Raw genomic sequence first — 12,572 nt, 5'->3', positions numbered from 1 at the left:
CTCTCTTCCCACTTGATAAAACCCCTCTCTCCCTGTGTCCCTCCCCACAGCGCTACCTGTGTTTCACTGAGGCTACGGAGGTGAAACCCCCAGAGGATCTGCAGGATCTGGGGGTGAGGTTCCTGCAGCCCTTCGTCAACCTGCTGTCCAAGGCCACTTACTGGTGGATGAACACCTTCATCACAGCAGCCCACCGCCGCCCCATCGACCTCAAGGTCATCGGCAAGCTGCCCATCGCCATGCGAGCCCTCACCAACTATCTGAAGCTCCGCAAGGCTTTCGAGAGTCAGAGGGTAAAGGGAGTGAGTGAGTGAGTGAGTGAGTGAGATGGCAGCCAGTGGGCTGTAAGTTTTCGTAAAAACAACGGTCAAAAAAAGATTACAGTAATAGTATTGGATTCAGTAAAATATGGTATGGTAACATACCCTACCTTTTTTTACGGCTCAAATAAGCAAAGAGAAACGACAGTCCATCATTACTTTAAGACATGAAGGTCAGTCAATGCGCATAATTTCAAGAACTTTAAAAGTTTCTTCAAGTGCAGTTGCAAAAACCATCAAGCTCTATGATGAAACTGGCTCACATGAGGACTGCCATAAGGAAGACCCAGAATTACCTCTTCTGCAGAGGATAATTTCATCAGAGTTATCAGGCTCAAAAATTGCAGCCCAAATAAATGCTTCACAGAGTTCAAGTAAACAGACACATCTCAACGTCAACTGTTCAGAGGAGACTGCGTGAATCAGGCCTTCAAGAAACCACTATGAAAGAACACCAATAAGAAGAGACTTTTGAGATGGTTTGGGATGAGTTGCACCTCAGAGTGACGGAAAAGCAGCTAACAAGTGCTCAGCATTTGTGGGAACTCCTTCAGGACTGTTGGAAAAGCATTCCAGATTAAGCTGTTTTGAGAGAATACCAAGAGTGTGCAAAGCTGTCATCAAGGCAAAGGGTGGCTAATTTCAAAATCTAAAATCAATTTTCATTTGTTAAATACTTTTTTTGGTTACTACATTATTCCATATGTGTAATTTCATAGTTATGTCTTCACTATTATTCTACAATGTAGAAAATAGATTTAAAAAACTTTCAAAAAACCTTGAATGAGTTGGCGTGTTTAAACCTTTGACTGGTACTGTAAGTATTCAGACCCTTCGCTATGAGACCCGAAATTGAACTCAGGTGCACCCTGTTTCCATTGATCATCCTTGATGTTTCTCCAACTTGATTGTAGTCCACCTGTGGTAAATTCAATTGATTTGACATGATTTAGAAAGGCACACACCTGTCTATATAAGGTCCCACAGTTGACAGTGCATGTCATAGCAAAAAACAAACCGTGAGGTCGAAGGAATTGTCCGTAGAGCTCTGAGACAGGATTTTGTCGAGGCACAGATCTGGGGAAGGGTACCAAAACATTTCTGCAGTATTGAAGGTCCCCAAGAACACAGTGGCCTCCATTCTTAAATGGAAGAAATTTGGATTCACCAAATCTCTTCCTAGAGCTAGCAGGGCCAAACATAGCAATCGGGGGAGAAGGGCCTTGGTCAGGGAGGTGACCAAGAACCCGATGGTCACTTTGACAGAGCTCTAGAGTTCCTCTGTGGAGATAAGGGAACCTTCCAGAAGGCCAACCATCTCAGCAGTACTCTACCAATCAGGCCTTTATGGTAGAGTGGCCAGACGGAAAACACACAACAGTAACAGGCACCTGACAGCCCGCTTGGAGTTTGCCAAAAGGCACATGAAGACTTTCAGACCACGAGAAACAAGATTCTCTGGTCTGATGAAACAACGATTGAAATCTTTGGCCGGAATTCCAAGCGTCACATCTGGCGGAAACCTGGCACCATCCCTACGGTGAAGCATAGTGGTGGCAGCATCATGTTGTGAGGATGTTCTTCTGTGGCAGGGACTGGGAGACTCGCCAGGATCGAGGCAAAGATGAATGAAGCAAAGTACAGAGATCCTTGATGAAAACCTCAGACTGGGGTGAAGGTTCACCTTCCAACAGGAAAATGACGCTAAGCACACAGCCAAGACAAAATAGGAGTGGCTTTGGGACAACCAGTGGCTCAACCAGAGCCCGGACTTGAACCCGATCGAACACTTTGGAGAGATCTGAAAATAGCTGTGCAGCGACACTTCCCATCCAACCTGGCAGAGCTTGACTAGCTTTGCAGAGAAGAATGGGAGAAACTGCCAAGCTTGTAGCGTAAAACCCAGGAAGACTTGAGGCTGTAATCTCTGCCAAAGGTGCTTCAACAAAGTACTGAGTAAAGTGCCTGAGTACTTGATATTTCAGTTTTTATTTTTTAAATAAATGTGACTCATTTCAGGAAACTAGGCATATGTTGCGCGTCACTACTTCACAGGAGTGCCATATCAATATGCGTTTTTTGGCAGAAATGCATGTGAACTTTTTTGTGCCTTGACAACAAACTTCTATGCCATCTGTAATTATGAATGAAATTGTTATATTACAAGCCTAGTTGGTTTAGCCACAGAAAAAGTCAGCAACCTTCCCGCTAGCCATGATTGGCTGCAATAATGTGTGGGCTGGATAATGTCGAGAGATGAGTTCAGATTTGTCTGCCATGTAGCAGTCTGTGACATGAGCTGGTCAGTATGTGTAGGTAATCCTTTCTAACACGGCTTTTTTGAAAGATATCACGTAGTAGAACTGCAGAAGTGTTGCTCTCCACTTTCTGGAGGACCGAATTTTGAAATCAGTGGAATTTGAGTATGATGGCTAAGGAGATGGAGAAAATTCTGGCGTTTGATTGCAAATATGCAGACGGAGTCGAAAAGAGAACACACAGAAGGCTGTTGTATAAAACACCAGTCTCCTGATTACATCCTCAAACTAAGGGCAACCATGGCATCCGTGACAGAGGGAGAAGCGTCCATCCATGTGTATGGGTAAGATAGTCTAGCTAGCTACATTTTCAGATATTATACATTTCAAATTTTGTCACAAAGTTGTTTAAATTTCAAGTTAGTGTTCTGTTAGCTAGCTACTTAACGTTAGCTGGCTGGCTAGCTAGCTAACGTTACATATTTGCTCTGTGCAGTAATAATATTCATATCTCAGAGCCATTTGCATTGCTAGTTATAGCCTAATGTTAGCTAGCTAACATTGAACCTGGTTGGTTAGCTACCTGGAGATTCATGCAGGGTAGTAACATTATGAGTTGGGATTATGGTTCATTACTTAGCTAGCTATGTGTCTAAACAAAAGACTCCACTATGCAAGTAACCATTTCAATAGCATGTTCATGATGTCACTGCAATAATTGTTGATAGACGTAGCTGTCAATTCGCTCTGGCTATCTACTCCGATTTCAGAGCTCTCTCGCCTGGGTGTGCCAGAGTGCAGAATAACTGACGAATTTGTGAACGCTCAACACCTGTTGAATATGGCCGGTGTCAGTAAATGTTGGCAAAAACGTGTAATTAAATTGTTGCCAGCAGCACAGTTGCAATCACCAACCCTCTGGAGAACATAAAAAACAGCTTAACCAGCTCTGCTAGGGCGAGTAAAATGGTCAGAGTGAGCTGTTCTCTCATTTTTGTCTGGAAGTAGCTAGCCAATGTTAGCCAGTTAGCTTGGGTGCTTGACTGCTGTTGTTAGGTCAGAACGCTCAGATCAACCCGACTCCTCGGCCAGAGCATCCAGTGTGACCTCTGAACGCTCCGAGAGCGAACTGCTCTGAAATTACGAACTGACAATCTGACAATGCTCTGAGTTTACGAATACCCAGAGCACACTCTGGCACTCCAAGAACACACCCGTAGTATAAACCAGCCTTTAGTCTTGAAATCTTTGGTTGTTTTAGTATATAGCCTCACATGTGAATTCTTAAAGAGATGTGTGGGGCTAAAGCTTAATCGAGCCGGTCGATGAGAAATTAGCAAACATTTCTAAAAATCTGTTTTTGCTTTGGGGGGAAATTATATAATCAATTTTAGAATAAGGCTGTACTCTAACATAATGTAAAAAAAAACATCAAGGGGTGCCTTGTATTCAGACTTTTCCCCCACATTTTCTTGTGTTACAGCCTAAATTTTCAAATGGATTAAATGTAGTTTTTGTTTTGTCACTGGCCTACACACAATACCCCATAATGTCAAAGTGGAATTTTGTTTTTTAGCATTTTTACAAATGAATTAAAAATGGAAAGGTGAAATGTCTTGAATGAAGTCTTCAACCTCTTTGTTATGGCAAACCTAAATATGTTCAGGAGTAAATATGTGCCTAACTAGTCACATAATAATTTGTGTGGACTCTGTGTGCAAAAATTGTGTTTAACATGATTTGTTAATGACTACCTCATCTCTGTACCCCACACATACATTTATCTGTAGTCGAGCAGTGGATTTTGAACACAGATTCAACCACAAAGACCAGGGAGGTTTTCCAATGCCTTGCAAAGAAGGACACCTACTGGTAGATGGGTAAAAAAAGCAGACATTGAATGGTACCCGCAAAACACCAGTCTCAACGTCAACAGTGAAGAGGCGACTCCGGGATGCTGGCCTTCTAGGCAGAGTTCCTCTGTATAGTATCTGTGTTCTTTTGCCCATCTTTTCATTGGCCAGTCTGAGAAATGGCCAGCATCCTGGAGTTGCTTCTTCACTGTTGACGTTGAGACTGATGTTTTGCGGGTACTATTTATTGAAGCTGTCAGTTGAGGACTTGTGAGGCATCTGTTTTTCAAACTAGACACTCTAATGTACTTGTCCTCTTGCTCAGTTGTGCACCGGGGCCTCCCACTCCTCTTTATTTTCTGGTTAGGGCCAGTTTGCACTGTTCTGTGAAGGGAGTAGTTCTGGGAAATAGCCTTCATTTCTCAGAACAAGAATAGAATGACAAGTTTCAGAAGAAATGTATTTGTTTCTGGCCATTTTGAGCCTGTAATCAAACCCATAAATGCTGATTCTCCAGATACTCAACTAGTCTAAAGAAGGCCAGTTTTATTGCTTCTTTAATCAGACAACAGTTTTCAGCTGTGCTAACATAATTGCAAAAGGGTTTTCTAGTGATCAGTTAGCCTTTTAAAATTCTAAACTTGGATTAGCTAACACAACGTGCCATTGGAACACAGGAGTGATGGTTGCTGATAATGGGCCTCTGTATGGCTATGTAGATATTCCATTTAAAAAATCAGCCATCTCCAGCTACAATAGTCATTTACAACTTTAACAATGTCTACACATAGTATTTCTAATCAATTTCATGTTATTTTAATGAACATAAAACTAGCCAAACAAAAAAAGTGCTTTTCTTTCAAAAACAGGAACATTTCTAAGTGACCCCAAACTTTTGAACCGTAGTGTATATATGCTGTAATATGAAAATACATTACCTAGCAGCCAACCTGCTTGCACCAATCCCATGTAATTACAGTAAAATACTGTAAAATGCAAACCCCACCTCCCCTCAATGAATTGAATTAATTAATTACAATTACAGTAGAATTTACTTTTACTGTATTATACAGTAAATGTTACAGTAATGTACTGTTTGTCATTGCTCGGATATTACAGTAACTACAGGCAGCCAGTTACCTGTTAGTTACCGTAAAACAACGGAACCAAATATTTCAGTATATATTACCATATATATATATATTTTTTTTTACAGTGCAGGGATTAGCTTGGATGTTCCACCCAGTGACAAATAAATACAGTATTAAGTGTTTATATAAGAACAGATTGCACAGTATGTTTTGGTTGATATGAATCTTTCTTTTGAAGCATGACATATTCTGTTTGGATTGCATTTTGTTAGGTTGCATCAATGCAGCTTGCCCAGTCTAATTGTTTCAATAAAATGTCAATAGGAGTAACTAAAAAGCATTGATTTTACTTGTTCTCTAAACAATTCAACTCTGTTCTCCAATGGCCTGTGGTGATTTGTAACATGCATCCGTAAAACTGAGATGGATTTCCAAATAGATGATTGTCTTTTCTAACACTAGAAAACACATATAATATATATATCCCCCCACACACTCACACACATCCGACGTTCCGGTTCCCTTACTGTGTGTTTCTGTCCAGTTTCACAGGAAATAAGATCATGTAACATCCCAAGCCATATCTGGTAACTCTGCAGGCTAAATAATGTTATTTTGCTTATATGTTGATTTGACACAACCGTGAATATGTGAAACTTGAGACTTTAATCATCACACAGAGTAGCAGAGGGACAAACCCAGTCAACACACACACACACACACACACACACACACACACACACACACACACACACACACACACACACACACACACACACACACACACACACACACACACACACACACACACACACACACACACACACACTTCCCACTTTCTTCCCATGAAAAGTCGAGTTCTTTCACCCTGTGAGGGGTCAAAAAGTCGCAGTGTTCACAGTAGAATGATAATGACCTTGCTCCTCTTAATCTTTTAGTCTTCTTTTCCCTTCCATCTCTCTACTTCATCTCTCCATCTCTTTAATCCTTCTCTAGTCCTGGAAGGACGTGGGGTGCGTATTCACAAGCAGCCCGGACTGTCTCATTGACCTCGGAGTCCAGTGTGCACTGGAAAACCCTGACCCTGTTGTGACCTTTGATCCCTGACCCCTGTCCCCTGCCACGTGTTGTGTCTCACTGAAAGAACCACGTCTGACCAACTCTCTCGCTATCTCTCTCAGAACCGTCTTCTTGACCTAACCAGTCAGGCTTCAAGGCAACTCACTCAACTGAGACCGCTCGTATCTGTGTCACAGAGGTTCTCCGCTCTGCCACAGCTGACTCTATCTGCTGCCTTTGACGCTGTGAACCATCAGATCCTCCTCTCCACACTCCTGGATTGCGTCCTACCTGGCAAGTCGCTCCTACCAGGTGGCGTGGAGAGAATCTGTCTGCACCATATGCTCTTACTACTGGTGTCCCACAGGGCTCTGTTCTAGGCCCTCTCCTCTTTTCTCTTTTCACACAAAGTCGCTCGGGTTCTGTCATATCCTCACATGGTCTCTCCTATCATTGCTATGCGGATGACACTCAACTACTCAAAAATCTTGGTGTGACCCTGGACATCACCCTGTCATTCTCTGCAAACATCAGTGACTCACTCCTGCAGGTTTATGCTCTACAACATCCGTAGAGGATGACCTTTCCTCACACAAGATGCGGAGCAGGTCCTAATCCAGGCACTTGAAATCTCTCGTCTAGACTACTGCAACACTCTGTTGGCTGGGCTCCCCGCGTGTGCCATCATACCCATGCAATTTATCCAGAATGCCGCAGCCCGCCTGGTGTTCAAACTTCCCAAGTTCTCCCATGTCACCCTGCTACTCTGCACCTTCTTACCTTCAGGTTATGCTCAAACCCTACATCCCATCCTGAGCACTCCACTCCACCACCTCTGGTCTCACCACCTCTGGTCTCGTACTTTGTTGATGGGAAATGTATTTTATACGATTGGGATGTGTTGTCTCACCTAGCTATCTTAAGATGAATGCACTACTTGTAAGTCGCTCTGGGGTGGTTTGAAACAAGTGCAGGGTTAAAACAAGCATATGGGTATTTACACTGCAGTACAGCACTAGGGTATGAACAGAACATCTGTTTGTTGCTGTCAAACTAGAAACCATATATGCATAAATACATATTTGGATTTGGCTGAGATGGGGCCCAAGGGAAAATGGCCATAGTGTCTGATTATGACAGTTAGTGTGTAGTGACAAATCCGATATGAGCCAGAACGCATGAATGGCTTTGGACGTGACGTGCACATTTGTGTCCATGAAACAGGAAAGTCACACACACCAAGGTCATTTTCGGAAGTCGGGAAGAACCAAATTTGGTTTATTTGTTTATTTATGTATCTGCCCCTGTGCTCTCTACATCAAAAAGCCTGACCAGAGGCTGCCTCCAAGCCAGGAACTTCACCCCCTAGAGAGGAGTGGGAAAGCCAGGACACACACACGTGCACATGCGCACACACAGACCGAGAGGCTGTGGCTTGTTTACTACTCTAGCCAGAGTAGCCAGCCACTCTCTCTGATCATCACAAACTCTAAATGTGTAAACATCACACAACGCATTGTCAGCGGCAGGGGTATGACTACAATAAATAGTTTAACATACAAAATGTTTGGCCTCTGAATATTTATCCTTCATACAGTATACAAGGAGGGTTTCAACCTTTGTTTAAAATATTGAGATCAGGCAAACATTTTGACTGTACACAAGTGCCTGAATGCTGGTGTTATTGAAGGATCTGGGCTAATCTCTTCTGTGAGGTCACAGTATCCTAGGATTAAACCTGAACTCATGAGATGGCAGAACTGGGAGGACATCATTACTAGGGAACCACTGAGATGAGAAGCACGAGAACTACGCTCTTCTCCTTCTTCCCTCATTAAACACTGAATCCCAAGATGCAACAGAAACAGCGAGCCAGCAGGGGTTCCATGCTTGTCCTAGTTCTGTAGTTTTTTTGTGTGTGTGTATGGCTGGTGCACTGCTCCTGATCAAGTTGGTTATGCAGTTGTTGTGTTTTTTCCCCAGGCCAATTACCTTTTCATGTCATGTTAACAGCTTTATGATGTGTGACCTAGTTTTTCTGTTGGAAGACTTTTTTTTAAAAAGAACTGACCGTGAGACCCGCTGCAATACAGCAGAAATGTATTCCGATTCCTTAATAGGAACTTAGATAGCACTTTACTTGAATCTTGCACAGCAAATTCTCCAGTGTTAAATCAACTGACAGTGTTCAATTCAACACTGGTCCGGTGTCAATATGGGTCCACAAAATTCAGCATTAAATGAGTACACTGCTTAGTGTAAAGCCTTATTTGTATATTTCACAGCGTGCCTTGCCTTTCTGATCAATTGTAGTTACCACCCATGATTGTGTTTGTTAGTGACAGAGAAATGGTTGTTGCAGTCAATTGTCTTTGTCCTGTTGCCTTCACTAAGTGATATTATAACAAATCCATTATGATTTAAATTGTATTCTTCAACACAATACAATTAATTAATACAACCTTATTTTGAGGGCCTAGTTTTAACCCTAACACAGTGTCCCCAACCTCATTGTTTTCAGGCCTGCAAGTCACATTATGACGGCTTGCAAAGTGAAGTGTAATTCCTATTGGAATCCAGCCAGAGTGGAGATATCTAACATTTGGAATTTGTATTCACCCACAACCTGCATTCAGAATGACTTCTGGATTGGGTAGTTGAAGATATGAAACTACCTAAACCATCTAAACAAGGAACAACCATTTCAGTAACGAGTGCAATAAATCCAAGTAACCAATTTGGATACAAATGTTCTACACTATTTATATTTGAGTAGCATAAGATTAATAAAAATAATAGATATTGAAACAAACAGTTAGAACAATGAACCTGCAATGGAGCACGCTGTGAAATATAACAATGGGCGTGGTTGTGGTTAAACACTGGTTATTAACACCGACACAATGTGTGTTAATTTAACACTTACAAGGTTCATTTAACACCTGAACCAACACAAGAAATGCTAGACTGAAATATCAACTCTAGTTCACACTGGCCAATATGCTGTGTGATTTTTCACATTTTTTTTACCTGATATACTGTAATCATGATGTTCTTCCCCTTGCAGAGGCCTCTGGGCTCCATGCCGCAGGACCCTAAGTGGATCTGGAGGGCCCTATGCCAGGCATTTGGACGTCCTCTCATCATCAGCATCACCTTTCGCTTCCTGGCTGACCTGCTGGGCTTCGCTGGGCCTCTCTGTATCTCTGGCATCGTCCACCACATCAGCAAGGAGAATCGCACCATACAGCCCCCAGTGAGAATATATGATTTATTATTATATATATTTTTTATTATATTTTTTTATTATTATTATATTTTTTTTATATATATATATATATAAATAATAATAATAATAATGAATAATAATTAATAATAATAATTAATAATTATATATATATATATATATATATATATATTTATATTTTTTATTATTATGGCATTATTATTATTATTATTACATTAAGAAATTATTAAAGCAAAGTAAATCAATCAATGTTAGCTAATCAAGAAAGTTTGGACGTCAGATCGATGGGTCAGAGGTAGCTACAGATTCTAACACCAGATAATGTGATCCATCCGCCCGAAATCTGACCATTATACTGGTAGTTACAGGTGTGGCTTCAAAATGTTGCAAGAGGTTTTTCAACTAACCTGATATTGGCGATACCTCGATTTGTGGAAACAGTCTGTTTGAATTAAGAAAATGCTCCGTTTTTAAAGTAAATAAATGTTTTGGTCTGTGAAAGTAATCAAACAATGTGTGTATTTTTCTAATCTTCTCTCATTGATTGAGACAGGTGCCACCCCAAAGGGCCGCATGTCATGATGTCACCTGTCACGATCAATGAGAGAAGACGGCGTACACATTGTTGGATTACTTTACGGACCCCAAACTGTATTTATTTTAATAATGGAGCATTTTCTAAATTCATACAGACCCCCATGCAACTGGACACTGACATTTTATGAGGACAAAAATAGTATCGGAAATATCAGTTTAGTTGAAAAATCTCTGGCAACGTTTTGTATAGCCACACCTGTAACTATCAGTGTAATGGTCAAATAACAAATACAAGATAGTCTAAAAACCAATGTATCAAACTAAAATACTAACTACCTTTGCAAAGTATTGTATTTACATTAAATACAGGTATTTTGTCATTTCAAAATACAAAATACAGTTGCAAGTACACGCCTTCACTACAACAACATTCTCTGTAACAGTTACATACAAAAAAAAAACGTTTTACTTGCTACGAATGTAATATGTGGTTTATCTACCTTGGACTGACTTGCACTGACTGTAAGTCGCTCTGAATAAGAGTGTCCGCTAAATGACCTAAATGTAACAATTACAAAAAACAATAGGTATTATTATTGGCCTTGTTTCGGGGGCAGAGCACATTACAATAATACCAAGTGTTCATTTTTACATTTATATTTTGGTCATTTATCAGACTTCCGATACCAATGCAAGGTGAAAGAGAGACACAAACTTGATGGTCAGGAGGAGGAGGGAGCATCTCAGTCAGCCAAATGTATCTTGTAGCAAATACAAGACAGTCTAAAGACCAATGTATCAAACTAAAATACTAAATACTTTAGCAAATTATTGTATTTACATAAAAATACAGATATATTGACATTTCTAAATACAATACAAGTACACGCCTTCACTACATCATAACGGTAACAAAAATATGTTACGACTAATACCAATGCAGGGTGAAAGGGGGACACAAAATTGTGAAATGCTATAAAAAATGTTCTTTTGAAAATACAAATTAGAGATTTTGAAAGTATCTTGTTCCAAAATGCATTGGATTGTGGTTCAGGCTGGTGAAATACAAATGACAAAATACTAAATACGTATTTAAAATAAATGTAACAGAAATACTGCCCATCTCTGGTCACAGCTAGGGAGTTAGATACAGACAGCCCACACGTATACTCAGAGATGGGCAGTATTTATGTTACATGTATTTTAAATATGTATTTTAATTACTTCTGAGTGTTTTGTAATTTCAATTACACTGGGCTGAACTACACTCCAATGTATTTTGTATTTTCAAAATACAAAATTACTTTTCTATCCCATTTTTTTTTTATAGCGGTTCACATTTTGTGGCCACCTTTCACCCTGTGTTGGTATCATACGTCTGATAGCACTATGGTGTGATAAAAACGTCTGCTAAATTAACTAAATGTATATTTAACAATGAACAATTGTAAAGCATGCTGAGTATTATTCTAATGAGCTCCACCCAGTATATTCATTTTCCCATATACTTTTACATTTTGGTCATTTACTTTCTCAACTAAGGTAGTTAAACAACAACATATCACAGTCATAGCAAGTAAAACCTTTTTGTAACCATTACTGAGAATGTTGTTGCTGTTTGTGCCGGCTACTTGTTTTGTTTGTGCCGGCTACTTGTATTTTAATTAACTACATTACAAAATACAAGTATTTTGTAGTTTATTTTGATACATTGGTATTGTGTATCTATATTTTGTCATTTTTGCCCATCCCTGCAAACACTGATGGGCAAGGACACACATACAGTTGAAGTCGGAAGTTTACATACACCTAAGCCAAATACATTTAAACTCAGTTTTTCACAATTCCTGACATTTAATCCTAGTAAAAATTCCCTGTCTTAGGTCAGTTAGGATCACCACTTTATTTTAAGAATGTGAAATGTCAGAATAATATTTGAGAGAATGATTTATTTCAGCTTTTATTTCTTTCATCACATTCCCAGTGGGTTAGAAGTTTACATACACTCAATTAGTATTTGGTAGCATTGCCTTTAAATTGTTTAACTTGAGTCAAATGTTTCGGGTAGCCTTCCACCAGCTTCCCATAATAAGTTGGGTGACTTTTGGACCATTCCTGCCGACAGAGCTGGTGTAACTGAGTCAGGTTTGTAGGCTTCCTTGCTCGCACACGCTTTTTCAGTTCTGCCCACAGATTTTCTATGGGAG

General features: G+C 40.2%; 1 protein-coding gene across 1 annotated transcript in view; it reads left to right on the top strand.

The window, feature by feature from the left end:
• Positions 1-12,572, top strand: part of LOC135509585 (ATP-binding cassette sub-family C member 8-like) — a 144,069-nt gene that overhangs the window by 38,366 nt on the left and 93,131 nt on the right. The window contains exons 6-7 of the mRNA XM_064930362.1: positions 51-293; positions 9,649-9,837. Coding sequence (XP_064786434.1) covers positions 51-293; positions 9,649-9,837 — 432 coding nt within the window. The remainder of the gene's footprint in view (positions 1-50; positions 294-9,648; positions 9,838-12,572) is intronic.

Source organism: Oncorhynchus masou, chromosome 22 (genome assembly GCF_036934945.1).
Source record: "Oncorhynchus masou masou isolate Uvic2021 chromosome 22, UVic_Omas_1.1, whole genome shotgun sequence".
NCBI classification, from domain to species: Eukaryota; Metazoa; Chordata; class Actinopteri; order Salmoniformes; family Salmonidae; genus Oncorhynchus; species Oncorhynchus masou.
Note: the sequence above shows the minus strand (reverse complement) of the source record. Positions and strands in the feature narration are given on the sequence as shown.